The sequence below is a fragment of the Cydia fagiglandana genome, chromosome Z (genome assembly GCF_963556715.1).
Source record: "Cydia fagiglandana chromosome Z, ilCydFagi1.1, whole genome shotgun sequence".
Taxonomy (NCBI): Eukaryota; Metazoa; Arthropoda; class Insecta; order Lepidoptera; family Tortricidae; genus Cydia; species Cydia fagiglandana.
Window position 1 is genome coordinate 27,886,563 of NC_085959.1, and position 19,251 is coordinate 27,905,813.

Genomic DNA, 19,251 nt, shown 5'->3' on the forward strand with positions numbered 1-19,251 from the left:
TCAAATGCAAATTTTGAGTTGTTTTCTTATGTTTGCGGGTAGAATTGACTTTTTAAATGTTGATTTTGAGAAAATTTGTGTTTCACTCGGGGGCAAATTTTGTTTAACCCTCGTGCTTTAAAACCCTCGCAACGCTCAAGATTCCATTTTTCGAACCACTTGCTACGCTAGTGGTTCAATTTTGGAATTTTTGCTTTCTCGGGTATTTGCCCCCTTGTAAAACAAATAACTATAGCGGCGTTGTGCAATGTCATTGAGTTTTCACTTCTGCCGGCACTCCCGGAGTGCAACCCGTTGTTTATTTTTACAATTATGGCCTGAATGCGAGTTCTTTAAGCCAACTTAACTTTTGAACAGACTCGATTTCAAAACATTTCTATACACTCCTTTTTAGGGTTCCGTACCCAAAGGGTAAAACGGGACCCTATTACTAAAACTCCGCTGTCCGTCCGTTAAGCTAGAAAGTTTAAATTTTCACAGATGACCCGTCTGTCTGCCACATTGCTAGATATCTTGAGAACTTTAAGTTACGGATTTGAAATTTGGAATACCTAGTTATGAACAACGCTAACTCACATTGAAACTGTTTTTATGCCCACATGATTTAAATGAGTGACCAATTAAGCCATGACCACGTTGATTTATTTAAAGTACTAAGGTATCATTATACCTAGCTATAATAATGGACACAGGACCAAAACAGAGACGCCAAGTAAATCCACGCTACACGGCGAACATCTTTTCTATTCTAACATTTGGGTAAGTCCGTTTTTTTTTAGCCAGCAAACCTTAATGTACTATCTCCACGACCGGCTGGACTCGAGCCGCGCCGGAGCGCATTTTCTCTTCATTTTCTATATGTCTATAACTACCTATTAATTTTAAACTTTGGTAACTATTTACATACATATTATAATTATAATAGCCATGAGTGAGACACAAAGCTTTTCGCTGTCGAAGCAATAGCGATTGTAACCTTGGCTAGGCCGGCTTTCTCTCTATTATTATATTGGGCTTCGTCACTCCAGCGGTATCTGACCTGACCGCCCTCGGAATACCCAACTGGCGCGAAGTGTCGCAGAATAGGGCAGAGTGGCGCTCTCTTGTCTCAGAGGCCAAGATCCTTTTTGGGTCACTGGGCCAGTGATGTATGTATGTATGTATGTATTATTATATTATTCCTCTGTTTTCAGATGGACATTGGAGACGTTCAAGTTAGGTTACAATCGTGATATTGGCAGCAACGATTTATATGCGCCTCTACCAGAACACCGGTCGGATGTCTTAGGTTGTACCTTACCTAATCTACCTTCTATACATTTATATTTTATGTTTATGGATAAGGATAGGTAATCATAAGTTATGTTTCACCCTAAGTACCTACAAGCTCGTAAAGGTACTCTTTATTCTTCGAAAACTGATGATGATGCAAATGGCGCTTAGTGACCCTTTGTTCATTCAATAAGTTTTTGGCAAAAAATTAATTTTTGGTACAAGCTTTTCTCGCTGACTGTAATTTTCTTACGACAGACAACTAATACTCATCGAGACTATTCTAAAAACCTCTAACACAATTAGGTTGCGTTGTTTCATCACAGAGTTCCTATGGCCACCTCCTGTCTCCATCATCAGATCAGCTCGATGGTACCATAATATTGCATTGTCATCCGATTTATACACATGGACCGTACTTAACCTTTAAAAAATGGTCGTCTCGTCGGTCTAACCGTCGTTAGTTCGTAGGTAATGCTCTCCAGAGGGCATGGGAACACGAGGTGCGCACGACCGCAGCGGCAGAGTCCAAGCCTAGTTTATGGAGGGCGCTGATTAAAGTCTTTGGAGCAGAGTTCATGCTCTATGGACTTATCCTTGCAGCCATGGAGTTTATTATACGGTATGTAAATGTAAACTAAACAAGGGCATTAAAAATTAATTTAGGTAAGTACCTACCTAATATAAGAACACTTAAATTTATGTCAAAACATCTCATCTTGAAACACTTTAAATATAACTTTGGTTAATAGGCACGTTGCCCAATGTTCCATAAAATAAAAACGTAGTCCACGTTCCATATAGAGTTCTCCAGAGTTGCCCGGCCGATAAACAAGGACACATTCTAGACAAATGGGGGGCATTCGTAGATTTTACTGCGGAATATACAATTATATATATGTAATAGTTTTATAGTATTTGTCAAGGTTTCCGTGACGCCGTACTAACGTTAGTTTTTTTGCCACATGAGTTAGATAATAATTAATTTGTAAGTAATTTGGCTGTTTTGTTTCCGCAAAGGCTGCAGCAACCGTTGTTTTTGGGTCTAGTGCTCCGTTACTACAATCCAATACCAGATTCGCATAACAATACGTAAGCTACTTTCGATTTATAAATTTAATAACTTATAACTAGTTGTTATTTTGCTTAGCAATACCACTTTGCATTTCCGTTTCCTTCTCTTTTTCGCTCGGACCTATGCCGACTATCATTTTTTTGCTCCTAACCAGAATCATTAAAATTATGGATCGCCAAGGAGGTTTGAACTCACTTTCTTGAGGGCGAAGGAAAATGAGCAGTGGACGTTTATAATATGTTTATAAAATTTGATATAAAGCAGATAATTAGGAATTTTGTCCCGAAATCCAATTAAGTATAACACCGTAGTTCCGAACAATGCTAGTGGTATTTAATGCTAGCAGTAGGTACCGTCTCTACCATAAGAACACACGGAGCCCGTGCCCAGTCCCCTTCCTCAGGGGGGCCCGGAGGACAGACAGTAACAGTATATTTGATTACTTACCCATAATAAATAGAAGATCATAGTAGAAAAATGTTAGTTTAATTAGCTTTCTATACTTTACATAAGGGCCCCAAATTATTATGTGCTCAGGGGCCCCAGCTAGGGTTGCCAGATGGTCGGGATTTGGCGGGATTCTCCAGATTTTTAGCACGTGTTCCCGATTCCCGACGAAGTGAAAATTGTCCCGAAAAACAGCTTCACGTTATAAAACAATAATTTCATGTTCCGAACTGTTGTCGAGCGAGCGGGCGACCGGCGTCGAGCGCGTAGCTAACGTAGTGCCAATAATGTAAAATATCGTTGTTTTTAATACAATTACTTTTTTTTTCTGGCTTACTCCCTGCATTTTTGCACAGGGTGAATTTGCCAATGTCGGTGTTGACTTTCACACGTGAGGAGAATACAATACTTACAATTACTTACTTATAATTACTTTAATTTGAAAGTATTTTTTTCCCGACTCAAGTCCCAAAATCCCGAAAAATTGATATTTTTTCCCGATAATAGCGCCTTTCGACCTGGCAACCCTAGCCCCAGCATAGTTTAAGACGGCCCTGAATGCTAGTGGTCCCGTAATTCGTCGCAGGAACCGATATTTTTCCCGGCTGTTCCACTACTACGACGCGGCGGGAGGGGTGAGCTGGGGCGAGGCGGTATTCTTCTCGCTGGGCGTGGTGCTCACGAGCGTGGTCAACGTGCTCGTGCAGCATCCCTTCATGATGGCCGCTATGCACATAGGGATGAAAATGAGAGTTGGTGTTTGCAGCTTGATTTATCGAAAGGTTACTAAGGTCAAACCGTTTATTCTTGGTTTTCTAAAATGCACATGAACTTAGCTACCTACCTATCTAAGCTACACTAGATATAACTGCTTACCATCAGGTGGCCGTATGCTTGTTTGTCACCGATGTGGTATTAAAAAAAAATATTCTAAATACATGACCTTAAATGGCCATATTAAGTAATAATACTTAACCCACTTAATTACTTACATGAACTGACTGTTAAAATTCGAGGTAACTATCTAATTTATATAGGGAAACGGGGAAACTATCTAATTTATATGGGGATAAACAGTCTTTATAATTTTCTTATCTTTGGGTCGTATATCAAACAATAGCTTTTAGCAAAATAGTCTTGTCGGCTCCTACCTAGCTGTTACAACATTTTATTTTACTTGCCCTGTTATTATGTGCCACGAGATGGTCTGATGTTGTGAAGAGTGTGGTTGGCGGTAACACGCAGTGCGCGACCCATATATATGGAGACGTAGCAATACATGGTCGCATTGGTCGCGAATGTCGCGATCCAGATATTGGGTTTGTTTCAGGCTTTGAGAGTGAGTCTGCAGACGATGGCTGACAACGGCGCGGGGCTGGTGGTTAACCTGATGGCAAACGATGTCAATAGATTTGACACGGGACCGTTATTCGCACACTACCTTTGGATCGGGCCCCTTGAGACCTTGGTTAGACAATAAGGTCAGGTGCAGTGAGGGGAACCGCGGAAAAACTAACACACTCTAAAGATGCTCGTGATAGTGCAATAACACTACCTGCTCTGTTTACCCTCGATGAAATAATCTATGCCACTAATATGCCCCGCCTACTCCACCTGAGCTTAAACTGGCATATTCATATGCATTTTAATACTTATTAAGTAGTTTGAATCTTAATAGTGTGTAACACCTGCTAGTCCTGCTACCTTCTTCTTTCAAAGTTCAAGACCACAGACTTCGTTGGTAGACGGAACTGATGATATTTGTCTTAATTATTATTGTCAATATCCTACCAGCCGGGCTAGCACATGATTGGCGCGACAGTATCTCGCGGCGAGATAGACTACGAACATAGTGCTATAGGCCTACAGATCCCTATAGTTTTAAGTAGCCAACACACGAACATACATACCACGAACCACCAAACACATAATAGCATAGCATACCACCAACGACGAAGCGTGGGCGCGAAAAGCCAAAAGGCCTGAAACAAGGAGATAATGAATGAATGAAGATCTTTTTTTTTTCAGGTAACTAGTGGCCTTTACATAAATACTTTAAAAATAGCAAACATATCATAAAATAGTAGATTGTTAACCAAGGGTTGAAAGGCACCCATTTCTGTCGAGGTAGTTTGGCGCTCGAACGCAGTGAGAGCGCCAATAGTCCGAGACAGAAATGGTGCCTTTCACCCGAGTTAAACACTCTACTTTTCATATCGAATGCGAGGAAACCAAACAAGACAAGGCAATTTCGCAAAATCAGTAATGGAAGTACCTAATAGATCTACGGCCATGATTTATTTTCCTTAGGACTTACTTGCAATCGGAGACTTTACATGTGTGAAGATTAGTGATGTGCCGACTATTGATTTGGCCGACTAGCCGACTAGCCGACTAATCGGCGCTCGAATGGCCGATTAGTCGGCCGACTAGTCGGCTAGTCGGCCAGATCATTACTTTCGTATAAGTTCAGGTGAAAAACAATAGTTTTGCTCTTTTGGTTGCGCTATTCATATATTAGCTTGGCTAAAAGGTGTTCTCTACAGGTTCAAAGACCTATTACAAGAATCCTCGTTCAATTTCTGTCTTTTTTTTATTTTGCGATCCTGAGCAGGTACAACTTGTAGGAGGTATTTCCAAGGCTCTATTTCTCGTACGTAGTCGCCAGTTAAGAACCTATCCCCTGTGGTCAGCGTCTTTACGAGCAACATGGCCTGTTTATATATCTCTAAATTTTACAATAAAATTAATAGTTCCCCATGGTTATGGCTCCACCATTACAAAAAAAAAACTGAATTATAATAAAATCCTTTAAGTATAGAACTTGGCCATGAAATTACACGAGAATCAGTTGAGATCGACCTGTAGAGGAAAACACCAGCCCACCACCATACGATAACGATTAAACGGTCAATTATATGAACAAAAGTTTTCACATCTTGAATAGGTATTTTGGTAAAATAGACATAAAACATATGGTAAATATTGACTGTTGGTTTCTTTCTTTCCGTTTTTCTTTCACTAATAAAGTGCCGACTAATCGGCCATTTTTGCCGACTAGTCGCCGACTAATCGCCGACTACAAATGTGGCCGGATAGTCGGCTTTCCCGACTAGTCGGCGACTAGTCGGTACATCCCTAGTGAAGATTAATAACCCCTAGCGAAAATCATTTAGATTTAGATGCAATATTTACGAAAACACACATTTTTAACAAACTGCAGTAATTTTAAAATGATTTGTTCATTATAGTATGAAAATCAGCGGGATTGCCTCTTACTTTTTAATTTTATACTTTTTCGTTCTAAAAGCCGCAATAGACTACCGGACCGCACCGCGACTTTGGTGCGCCGCACCGTAATAACATAATAAAAGTATTTTAAATATTAAATAACAATTTAATTAATAATATAAGTAATTTTTATCTTGTATTTTATTTTATTTTCATGAATATAGTGCTAAATAACTTTAAAAATCAATTTAATATCGTACAAACGTTTAACTGTGGCTGTCTAAGATTCGGCCTTTGCTCATTTACGCAAGTGTATGGTTTAAAAAAATATTTTTGGTGTATTCCTTTTGGTTCCCGCCTTATGAAATCGAGTAAATAGAATTCAACGAAAGAAATCAAGAATAATTTGTTTTTAACAATTCACTTACATTGTTTTTTATAAAAAAAGGATCAACGTGGGATTAGTAAAATTAAACAATTACCAATTGTTCCAGGCGAGGAAATAAAGACACTATTTTTCCATTTTGTTTCCACCCAGTTGTTCGTGGAACGGGGACGCAGAGGAGTACACCACTTTTCTGCACTAGAGCATAAACGTATCACTTTCTGCGCACCTTTTAGAACATCAACGACCCACTTTCAGAGCATGAGATATGAAAATATACTTAAAAACTAAGCACTTCTCACAATCACATTACCTTACCTGGTTGCGATGCATATTTACGTAACCCCGTAAATATGAACCCAGATATTGGCCAAAATGGAGAACCCGGCCGACCCCAGGGGGCCGATTTTTGAAATTCGACCATTCGATTTCGTGTATTTCGTTAATTAATATCTCCACTACTAGGCATTTAAATTCTACGAATAGAATTGAAATCGAGTGTTCAATACCACTAGATTCCAAATTTTTATCGCTCGTATCTCAAAAATTAGCATTTCGCCGTTTTCCATCGATTTTCGAGTGACGAAATCGAACGATCGAAATTCAAAAATCGGCCCCCAGATGATGGGCAATGGCGCAGACAGATGATAATGCTGTTTAAACAAATGCCTTTTCAGATCATGACGATGTACCTGTATCGAGAGCTGGGTACGGCAGCTATATACGGAATCCTTACAATTGCAGCAGTAATTCCGTTTCAAAGTATGTCTATATCAACGATTTTCTTCTACTAATATCAAATGACTTAGAGGAATCAAGAGTCTGCTTACTCCCCTTTGTTTAGTTTTTCTGGGAACACGAACGGCATACTACAGACGAAAGACAGCTTTGAAATCGGACGATCGAGTCCGACTGACGAAGGAGATCGTCATGGGAATAGAAGTGATCAAGATGTACACGTGGGAGGAACCGTTTCGAACGCTCATAGATGATGTCCGGAGGTAAGATCCCCAATTATGAATTAGCTACTAAACTTATCAAGTTATCATTTATCACTGGGGCCGGTATAGGTATAACGATATACCGGCCAGTTATGTAGGTACTTATACAAGCCAACATTATGTACCTACATTACATAATATTTATTATGATGTTTTATGTATGAGTATGCCATTTATTGGTTGGTATAATAGGTATGATGAAGATGACAAAAGATAACTATTACAATGTGAGTCTGGTAGGTACTTAGGTACTCGTACAACTTAATTTTTAATGTAAATTGTAAGAGTAAAAAATCTGTAAAATCGCGGAGCTAAAATAAATTACATGATCTTAAAAATGATCGCAGGCAAGAAATCCACAACATCAAGATGACTTCATACATCCGCGGTGTGATAATGTCGTTCATAATGTTCACGTCTCGGTTCGGCATCTTCGTGACGGTGCTGGTGTACGCCGGCGCCGCGACGCGCGTCACCGTCGAGACCGTGTTCTTCATCACCTGCTACTACAACATTATCAAGCAGACCATGACGCTATACTTTCCACAGGGCGTTGGACAGGTAACTAGTACCTACTACCTGCCTACTACTCACACACTTTCAAGACATTTACAACACGCAGCTTCTTTGATGGATCTTGTCGATGTCGATGTGTCTCTATAGACCGATCGCATTAGTCCTCGCCTGCGCGGTACGGGGGCGACGGGGTGGGACGACTAAGGGTGGCGGCAGGCGTACGGCGCCCGCACGTTCCCCGTCACCCTTTGTCGTCCCGCCCCGTCGCCCCCGTACCGCGCAGGCGAGGATTCATTTAAACGGTCGGTCTATAATATAGTTGTTACTGACTAAAAGGGTTATTTTTTGTCTCAGTCCTACTTACCTATTTCAAATAGAATACGGTATTTTAGAAAAACAACCAATATTTAAATGATTTATTCTTCTGATTAAAAGATAGCGGAAATGAATGTAGCGGTACAAAGGATACGGGACTACTTGATAAGTGAAGAATGCCAGTTTCCCCCAAAAACGTTTGAGCCGAGTGCAGGACCCACCGAAACTATCAAAAAACGTGTGACAATTGTTGGTAAATATTATTTAGTGATTTTCATATGATTTTATTAAGATTAGGGAAGGTCAGGGGGGTCGTTTTCGTAAAAACTAGTGCCTACGTCAAATCATGGGATTAGTTGTCAAGCGGACCCCAGGCTCCCATGAGCCGTGGCAAAATGCTGGGATAACGCGAGGAAGAAGAAGGTCAGGGGGTAACGCGTGGGTAAAAGTTTTAAACTCCTCTTGGCCTGGGAAAAAAATACTTAAAAGGTACTTGATTTTTCACATTGTCCGATCCGATATTGGAAGTAGGATCCAATCCAACATCCGCGTAATGAGGCCGCGGGGGCGCCGTGCCTTTAACGGTCATGCACACTACAACAAACATTAGGTAGGTACCTGTGCCCATACGGGCATACGCACACAAACAAATATTAGCGGTGACGGTAGCTCCTTAGGATCATTCTCAAAAAAAAAAATATCTGCGGTCTAATAATTGCCGCGACCCCTACAAAACGTATGAAAAGAGTCGTGGCATGTACTACCTAACACTTTTTTAAATGATCATTGCTAGTATAAGACATAAATGCCATTTATAAAGACATAAATGTCTTATACAAATATTTAGCCAGTGAAAACTTACCTATAAATTGATGTTATGCAGTGGACCCGAAAGTACCTCCTCGCGCGCCACCAAGCCCGGCCAGCACCTCAAACATTCAAGATAACAATAAAAATCAAGGTGCAAATTTAGGTATTCATGTGCTTTTTAATGAAGTAATTATAGTACCCTATATACCGACAGAGGGAAATTGAATCAAGATAATAAAAAAAACCGTATAGATTAGAGCACACCGAAATTCCACCGAACGTAACAGTACCGAAACATCTACAGATTTTTTAGGTTCATCCGATTTGCCTCGGTCTGCCAAACTGAAGGCCAGTCCACTTTTCGCCAATCTGCTGATCAAATCAGGTGAAATTGGTTGATTTGATCACCCCGTTTGGACTGGCCTTAATTAATTACATAATTAATTACTTACTTGGTAGGTACTCGTAACTATACCTACTATTTTATTCCCATTTGTAAATTCCTCAATTCGAATGAATGCTGTCAATTTAGGTAAAGACAAGGTGATGGTAAATTTTGAAGGAGCTTCTAGCAGCTGGATTAAGTCGAGCGACCAGTATGATGCCGAAGACATTAATCTTCAGGTACCTACCTTAAATAGTAGTGACCCGTTTTCATTGTCCTACAGTGTAGTTACATAATATAATAATGTAAATTGATATAGAGAAATACGTACCTACTAAAATATACACTTTGCATAATATGTCTGAACGTGTTCAAAAAGATATACACCTACTTAATTTACAGATATATTCTTGTTCGTTGACGACGATAATCGGAGCAGTGGGGTCGGGCAAATCTACGCTGCTGCATATGATTCTGGGAGAGCTCCCGTGCCGTACTGGCTCGCTGACCACCGCCGGCACCGCCAGCTACGCCAGCCAGGAGCCCTGGATGTTTGTCGGTCAGTACCTACCCACACTATCCATCTACACTATATCTATCTACACTACAATCCATTTTACTTCTTCGCTTTAATCTAAAGAGATGTGACGTCTTAGGTTCCGTGCGCCAGAATATTTTGTTTGGCCAGCCGTTTGTAAAATCCCGTTACATGGAGGTGTGCAAAGTGTGCGCACTCGAGAGGGACATCTCGCTGTTCCCCCACGGGGACAGAACCATTGTGGGTGAGCGCGGCGTGTCTCTGAGCGGCGGGCAGCGCGCGCGGATCAACTTGGCCAGAGCCATTTATAAAGACGTGAGCTTCAACATTTTTCCAACATTAATTACCTACTTATTGGTTTGTATTCTTGTAAGACAGCATAGGTACCAATACCAGTATGAAAACTTTCAGGCGGATATTTACTTATTGGATGATCCACTTTCAGCGGTGGATACTCAAGTTGCTAAACATATATTTGAGAAATGTATAAAAAGGTAGGTATACATTATATTATACATAATCGCATACTTACTGATATTCGCCACAAAATAATGGATCTTGCTCAAATATTTACGTCTGATATAAAGCGACGTTCACTTTACAGGTACTTGGCGAACAAAACCGTCGTTTTAGTTACCCATCAAATTCAATTTATTAAGTCTGTGGACAAAATAGTAATAATGGACAAAAGCAAGATACTCGTCGAGGGAGCTCTCAAAAATTTAAATGTAACGTACCTACAGTGAAATTCTAACATCACATTATATTTGACAGTTACAAATTGACCCTTACATATATGACTTTAATAAGGCTATCAGTTAAACGGTAGATCTCAGCATCATATCTATAAGGGTGAATTCATAACTGTCAAATATGTGAATTTAGAATAATTTCACTGTATCTCAACTCATTATTTAAACAAATGACTGATCATTCGTCAATTGTTATTACATTTTATTACAAATAATTTCCCGTTTCTGTATGAGATTGGGTTACCTGTCTGCTCCATCAGTATTCTGGTATAGAAGGCGGCATGTACTTAAAAATTGTATGATATATGTTTCAGAAGCAGGAGCTGAGCCTAATCCGCGTGATGACGGCCAATGTGCGTGAGGTCCACGAGGAGGAGCCGAGCGCCGGCGCGGAGGCCTCGGTGGCGCAGCCCAGCACCGTCAGCGCCTTCCGCAAGCACTGGTCCATGCTGCTGGACGACAAGCACGCGGTACGGCACAGATAACACCTTGAATCACCAAATACTAAGTTGGCACTCCTTTGAATCACCAAATACTAAGTTGGCACTAAATTAACTGCTGGCAGGCGTTGCTCACTCCGCGATTTCGTCGCTTTGCTACAGGTAGCTAAAAGTACATCCGTTCGACCCCAATTTTGGGATTTGCCATAAGCCGCGCGTGGCGCTGTCGCCACCTAGCGGCCATATCTGTGCTGATAGTGACAGACGCGTTTAGTTAGAGAGTGAGTCTTCTTTCTGTACATAGTATTATTATTTATTTTGTGCTGCTGGTAAGTTAAGATTTATACATGCAAAGAAAATAAATATATAACAAAAATGATTGATTGATCGATGAAGTAACTAAAAATATAAATATAATAAAACATACGGCGTTTGCTCCGGCTGCTACTGTGCCACCCGCCTAATATTAACTTACATATGCATGCTTAACATAGGCGTACCCAGCATTTTTTAAAGGGTGGGGCAGAAGTAGGGTTACGTGCCTTAATTGTTTCTAAAAAATTTTAGCTTCTCGTCAAACCACAGACCAGGGTGGGGCAAGTTGCCCCACTTGCCCCACCGTGCGTACGCCTATGATGCTTAAAAATATACTCACCTGATGCTATCTGTGAATTAAGTACCTATCTATGCCTCACACAGGATCTAAAACCAGAAGTAGAAATGCAATCTCTAGGGAGAGTGAAAAGTTCCGTATACAAAGAGTACTTCTTGGCCGGCGCGGCGTGCCCTTACGCGGTTGGTGTTGCGTTTATGTTCGTGTTCGCGCAACTGTGCGCTAGCGGCAGCGACTCTTGGCTCAGCATATGGTATGACTACTCTCGTCTTTCCGATATTACCAACAAATTGGTACAATTAGTCAAAACTTATAAACATTGTGCTGTCCGCAGGAGCAACGCTGAAGATCGCTTGACTGGTGATGCCACTGTTGACAACATTATTTGGTCAGAGAGCGGCATGACCCGACAGTTCTATGTGTTAATATTTGGAATTCTCACTTTGGCTACTGTGATTGTCGCTTTACTAAGAGCGTGCATGTTCTTTTCATTGTGTATGCTGTCGTCTATAAGGTGACAAAGTGAAATCTATTGATAAGTAGTGGCGAAAAAAAGTACCTAAGTTATTTGCATGACGTACTTGTTTTTTCGCTTGTTCGCTTTTTGTCGCTGTGATGGCAAATTCATTTCATTCAATGCATATGCTATAATCCTGCGCAGTGGATTTAAGTATTATATATATATACCTAAAGCTAAAGATAAATTGAGATGTTTGAATACTTTTTTTGTTTTCAGACTGCATGATAAAATGTTCGAATGTATTTCCCGGTCACCTATGAGCTTTTTCCATGCAAATCCTTCAGGAAGAATTCTGAACAGATTCAGCAAGGATTTGGGGGCCGTGGATGAATTACTACCACAAGCTATGATCGATTGCTTTCAGGTAATTAAAGCGCTTATTACACTAAAAGCCATAATACACTACCGCACCAAGGTCGCGGTGCGGTGCGGTAGTGTGTTACGGCAATTATCCTGCCGTCGGACCTGAAGGCGAACCGCATCGCCGGACACGTCATTAGAGTTACGATGCATTTGATTAATTTGGGTGTGAATAACCCTCGATAATTATTGGATACCTAACTAATACCCGTACCCGTGCATAACAGTACTTAACAATGGGTCGAAATAGGCTGCACATTTTAATTAAACGATTACCTACAATTTGTAATAAGTACTAACCTGCTGCACTGCATATTCAGCATATTGTACAGTCGACGTTAAAAATATGTTTACATTTTTCGCCTTATTGTCAGAGCTCGGAAAAGGTGAGCTATTTGCCTTATAAAATGGTGTAAGACATTTCAAATTATAAGGTAAATAGCTCACCCTGTCTGACCTCTGCTTATTATAGAGGGATAAAGTTCAAAAGTGTAAATATATTTTTGATGGTGACTGTACTAGGAGCGACTTGTTACAGATAATCCTAAATCTGGTCGGTGTCATCGTAGTCATCCTCGTGATGGACATCACTTTACTGATACCTATAACAGCCGCAATCATAATATTTTACATATTAAGAGTTATTTATATCCGAACGAGCGGTGCTGTCAAGCGCCTTGAAGGGATTAGTACGTATTTCATCAAGACTTTTTGCCCAATTAGTCATTACTATAGACTCGCCCCGGCTTCGCACGGCGGGTATCTAAACCTTAACAAATTATATACCTTATATACTTTCTTCAAGAATCACTCATAATTAAATCAATAGTTAGGCAAATAATTTTCGTGTTATCGCGAACATACCTACATACTTGTAATAAATTTAAGGCTATGCTTGTGTGTGGGTGAGGCATAGCACACACTATAATAGAAAACAGCCATGACTCAGGAACAAAATATCTGTGTTCATCACACAAATAAATTCCCTTACCGGTCGGTATTCGAACCCTGGGCCATCGACTTCATAGGCAGAGTCACTATACCCACTAGGCCAGACCGGTCTGTTTGACTAAAACCTATGCCATTGAGGTTGTGGTGTAGTGTAAAAGTAACTAAATATGTAGGAATTTGAAAGTATATAGCTCTTCCAAAACTCTATAGTTAAGTATATAGATCCTGCTTGAAGCATCTTGCAGCAGTGGTAGGTACAGTCACCTGCAATAATATGTTACACAACGAAGGCCGCAAAAATATCTGTCACGATCTTATTTGTAGAGCCATAAGAGCGTGTCACATATTTTTACGGCCTTCGAAGAGTAACACAGTATTGCAGGTGACTGTACCTGCCCATTGCAGTTGACTTCAACTGCAACACAATCTTCAATGTTTCAACTAATTCGGTGTGTGTTGTTGCGCAGCGCGCAGCCCGGTGTTCGGGCACCTGACGGCGACGGTGCAGGGGCTGAGCACGGTGCGCGCGTTCGGCGCCGAGGCGCTGCTGGCCGCCGAGTTCGACCGCCACCAGGACCTGCACGGCGCCGCCTGGTACCTCTTCATCACCTGCAGCCGCGCCTTCGGATACTTCCTCGACATCATTTGTCTGCTCTTCATCGTTTGCGTCACCTTCGGTTGTATAATGAAAACCGGTAAGCGGCTGGCTAATTCTTCAATGACTGCAATGCTATATGACTTACGCTATAGTAGAAAGATGTGATCGTGTCGATCTTTGACAGAAGACCGGTTCACAAACACGCAGTAGGTACCTATTCTTAAGCCGCGGCTAAGAAATGCCAAAGTAGTTAGAAATACTTTTATTAAAAGTAGAACAGAAAACGTCAGCCTAATGCAATAGAAATAGAGTTGATGTTATGAATATTTTGTTTTTGTGAGTTGTTGCGATATTATCTGTTTTGCCACTTTGATTGTCACTATCAATTTGATGCTGGCTGATACGAGTACGCGGCTTCCGACCATACTATAAAAGCAATGGACTTAGGGCGCGTAGTAAGCTACCATGGATTGGCGATGTGGCTGGTGTCTCATGATTCTCATGAAACTATAGGTACCACAACTCTGAGCGACATGTCTCCATAAATGTTAAGCTAATAATGTTGTAATATTTGCGTTGGTTATTTAGACATAGATGCAAGTACCGTGGGGCTGGCGATCACGCAGTCGATATCTCTGACCGGCATCTTCCAGTGGGGCATGCGCCAGTCAGCCGAGATGGAGAACCAGATGACCAGCGTGGAGAGAGTGCTGGAGTACACTAACCTAACTCAAGAACCTGCTTTAAGAGCCGTAAGTCGATATTTCTAACCCTAAGCAACATTTTACAGTCAGTTAGTCAATCCGCAGAGATGGAGATCAAAAAGATCAGCGTTGAGCTAGTATAGTATCTTACTCAAGAACCTCTACAGCCGTACGCATTTATATAAGTACCTACAGATGTTAGAAGAAGTTTTAACGTGACACGTGTTTAAAATTAGTCTGAAAGGCAGGTGCAAAAACCAAATGCAAAAGCCCCTGCAGACGGGATGATCAAATTGACCCATTTGGTCAGAAAATAAATTGGGGTCAATCTCATCTAGCGTTCACGCGTACATAATTTATGACATGAATGAATGACTGTACAAAAAATGAAATTATATACAATTAAAATGTTGTCCCCAGGATAGCCCACTCCGTGCGGGGATTTCACCGCATAGATATTTTGATATTTACCGAACACTCACATCCTTACTACTCACAGGAAGAAAGAGATAAACCACCCCCCGACTGGCCATCCGACGGTGCCATTCACTTCGACCAGTTGAGCCTGAAGTATGCGCCGGAAGGCCATTACGTCTTGCATAAACTGCAATTCAACATACAGCCTCACGAAAAGGTAAATGTTTGCATTCATGTACCTAATATACGAACTATAGCGGTACCTACGTACCTATCTTCTCTACTCTGATAATAACAACAGCCCCTTTCGTCAAGGGCAGGGTTGCCAGGCGTACGAATATTATCGTTCATGTACGTTAATCTGGGTACGATATACAATCGTATGAGTATGAGTATCAATCTACGAGTAACTAGGTATTATTTCTGGGAAAAAGCATTTTTTGAGTTTTTATATGTTTACCGAGCAAAGAACGGTCTCCCAGAATTTGGGAAATAATCATAATTACCGTTAAAAATCTCGCGTTTGAGTAAACTATATCTTGCATGCAGCATTGTTAAAGACATATATTATTAAAGAACATAATAAAACTTATAGAAATAACGATATTGTTTTTATTTAATACGACATTGAATTACGTCCAGATATCACTCCGCATACGTTATAAGTTCATTGCCTTTTTGATATGTCTTATTTTGATATTCAAATACTATACGATAGTTCACTTCCGCTCACCTGTACGGTTACCATCAGTTTCTCACTGACATAAACGCCGTCGAGAACGTAATTTACTTTCTATACATCTCGCTCGCACTCGCATATTAGTACCAACGGGATGTATAGAAAGTAAATTACGTTCTCGACGGCGTTTATGTCAGTGACAAACTGATGGTAACCGTACTGCTGCCCTGCCCTGGCCGTCGGTGTAGTGTGGGTACTGAATCGGATCTTGTCCCTTTAGATAGGAATCGTGGGCAGAACTGGCGCCGGCAAGTCATCCATCATTCAGGCCCTATTCCGGCTTGCTTATTTGGAAGGTGTAATCAGCATCGACGGTGTGAACATATCTTCTATCGGCCTACATGATTTGAGGGAAAAGATATCCATCATACCGCAAGTAATTCCTATTTATTAGTCTATGATTTTGGCTATCACTTATTTGAGTCTGTGCGGAAAGAGAAGATCCCGTTCAACTCTTCTCTTTCCGCACAGACTAGGCAGCCCGTAAAGACAAAGTAGAATAAACTATTTCTATGCACAATTAATTTTATCAGAATTATTACGAGCGCAGTCTGAGAACATTTGAATAGATTTATTGCTACTGCTACCCCCCAAATCTCACAATTAGTCTTTCCGGTGAACATAACATGGAAGTATATCAATCTGAATTTAAGTTTTTACGGTGAAACTTTTTTAAATATGTTCTCGTATTTGTAAGTGATTTCCACCTCACAACTTTAGGTGAGAGAAAATGTTATTATACCAAAGTATACGAAATTCAACCATTACAGCCGATGAGTAGAAAAAGATGATATATTATCGGTCGGTACTGTACAGTAACATTTCTTTTGTTTCCATTCTAAGGAACCAGTCTTGTTCAGTGGTACCATGCGAAAAAACTTGGATCCGTTTGGCGAATACACTGACGATATCTTGTTAAGTGCGTTGAGTAAAGTGGAACTTGTATCTGATAAAGAGGATTCGGGTTAGTGCATTAATTCTACGTTTGATATATAAATGTTACAAATGATATTCTACCTCTGGAAATAGAATATCAGTGAAGATTAGGATTTAGACTAAGAAACTTAGCAGTTCTCAAGCCACCCTAACCTAATTCATTTTAACGACAAAAGTCATAAGATATAAGTCGGATCAGCAAACTGTACTGTTTTTTAAAATAAGTACTTACTGAAGAAATCCGACAGTGTCACTCACGTATCCACTATATAAAATATTCTGCGAATCTGTCTGCAGAGTCCATCATTTTACTGTAACCAGCACTAAGGCTGAGTTGAGCAGACTTAATAAGCTCGGCAATAAGCGCTACCCGAAACTATCACTGGATTTACCAGATGCGCTGAACAAGATCGTAGCGGAAGGCGGCTGCAACATGAGCGTGGGGTCGCGGCAGCTGGTGTGCCTGGCGCGCGCCATCGTGCGCGCCAACCGGGTGCTGCTGCTGGACGAGGCCACGGCCAACGTGGACCCGGCCACCGACGCGCTGGTGCAGGCCGCCATCCGCACGCACTTCCAGCACTGCACCGTGCTCACTATTGCCCACCGGCTCAACACGGTCATCGACTCCGATAAGGTACTAGTGTGAACAGCGCAATATTTCCTCTCAAGTCTTGAGTGTTGCCTTGACATGAGCTTACTAAGGGCATAGGACTTAGGCTTTGTGTAAGATTGGCCCAAAATGGGTATAATCGAATGCAAAATTTCATTTTCCTGATCATATTGTTAAGCGAGGTACTTGGCCATTACGGCAATTAGGCATAGGCATGGCTACATTATTGACTACGCCTCCTAGACTGACCGTGTTTATGGCTAATTTAATTTAATTTCGGCTAATGAAATCTCGGAGATTTCACATCTTTGTTTTTTACTTAATTGTTTATGTACAGCTACAATATTATTATAAACACACGATTCCGGGTATATACTAATGTTCGACCTGTTGTTTCGATTTCCGCAGGTTTGGGCATAAATGTCGTGTTTATTTATGTATTTATTTTTGATAAGTGAATTCTAATTATTAGTCCTTCTTATCATAAATACGTAAGGCCGGTTTCGGCCGGAGACTATTAATAGTATCTACACAATTTTAGCGCGTAATGCTTAAAGTGCACCTATCCCTAACTGAATTAATTGCCCAATGTCCAATATTGAATGAACGAACGGGAATAAACGTTTGTATGTTGTCAGATATTAGTGCTGGACGCCGGGCGCCTGGTGGAGTACGCGCCCCCGCACCTGCTGCTGCAAAACGCGAAGGGCGCCTTCAGGCGGATGGTGGAGCAGACCGGCGCGGCCATGGCGGCCGAGCTGCGCCAGGTGGCCGAGGAGGTACTTTATAGTTTTATTTCTTTTAATTACTTCAAAAAGAAACAGGTTCTTGGTCAAATTAATTTAGGATGCGTTGAAATCTTTGTTAGTTCCCCGATTTCTCGAACAATTTTGGACATGGTATATTAAATTTTACAGTTGGTCCTATTGCAAATCAGGGTCTGATGATGGGATCCTGTAGACATTATAGGCAGAGGATTATAGGCACACCACACCTGTAGTGATTAGGATATTTTTAGGGTTCCAGAGCCATAATGTCAGTAAATAAAAGTATATTTTTATAGTATCCGTACTTTGGCTCTCGGATTGGATCAACATTTGGTGAATGTGTGCTAGTGCTGATGAAACGCTAACAATAAGTTAAACGTAAATAATGAATGGAAGGGATAGCGTTTCGCTTTCTGCTAATGATTTGTCATCTTGGCTAGGCCCCCTGAACTTAGCCTAATCCGTAGTAGTGCGATGCGAATATGTGCAACCGGCGTACAAGTCCCAACCTTCATATCTTCCTTCCGCGAATTCGGCATACTAACTGGTGTAATAACAAAGTAGCAAGGTCAACTGCTTAGTTTCCCTCTTAATGGATATGTTCATTTACTTTATTTCTTACTACATTTACTTACATAACAATATATTAACAAACTACTATTTTTTTTTTCAGAGCTACAAGAAGACCCAAGAGTGAATGAAACTTCTTCTTCATTTAAAATATACTTATATTAAAAAAGATTATTTATAATAATATAATATTATCTCAGTTATATTCTCAAATATAGGTTGATTATAATTAAATAATAATTATTGATGTATACGGGCGAATAATAGACTATGCTTATAAATACTAGAGTTGATTTAAA

At 40.7% G+C, this 19,251-nt stretch overlaps 1 protein-coding gene across 1 annotated transcript; it reads left to right on the forward strand.

The window, feature by feature from the left end:
- Positions 1–662: 662 nt before the first annotated feature.
- LOC134678793 (probable multidrug resistance-associated protein lethal(2)03659) lies at positions 663–19,203 on the forward strand. Its single transcript, XM_063537486.1, has 29 exons — positions 663–759; positions 1,194–1,288; positions 1,744–1,894; positions 2,293–2,364; positions 3,381–3,576; positions 4,125–4,262; positions 7,088–7,172; positions 7,255–7,411; positions 7,759–7,972; positions 8,363–8,495; positions 9,126–9,203; positions 9,585–9,676; positions 9,840–9,996; positions 10,094–10,290; positions 10,387–10,469; positions 10,580–10,703; positions 11,042–11,197; positions 11,867–12,033; positions 12,115–12,294; positions 12,517–12,664; positions 13,199–13,349; positions 14,079–14,306; positions 14,798–14,961; positions 15,413–15,547; positions 16,290–16,445; positions 16,913–17,033; positions 17,401–17,639; positions 18,254–18,394; positions 19,056–19,203. The coding sequence occupies exons 1-29, from the start codon at positions 683–685 to the stop codon at positions 19,077–19,079; spliced, it is 4,059 nt and encodes a 1,352-aa protein (XP_063393556.1). The 5' UTR covers positions 663–682; the 3' UTR covers positions 19,080–19,203.
- Positions 19,204–19,251: the final 48 nt, after the last annotated feature.

Coding starts and splice junctions, on each gene's coding strand:
- LOC134678793 (XM_063537486.1), top strand. CDS start 683: ATGGACACAGGACCAAAACAGAGACGCCAAGTAAATCCACGCTACACG. Junction 2,365..3,380: donor CCAGATTCGCATAACAATAC/GTAAGCTACTTT, acceptor AATTCGTCGCAG/GAACCGATATTTTTCCCGGC. Junction 17,640..18,253: donor CGGTCATCGACTCCGATAAG/GTACTAGTGTGA, acceptor GTATGTTGTCAG/ATATTAGTGCTGGACGCCGG.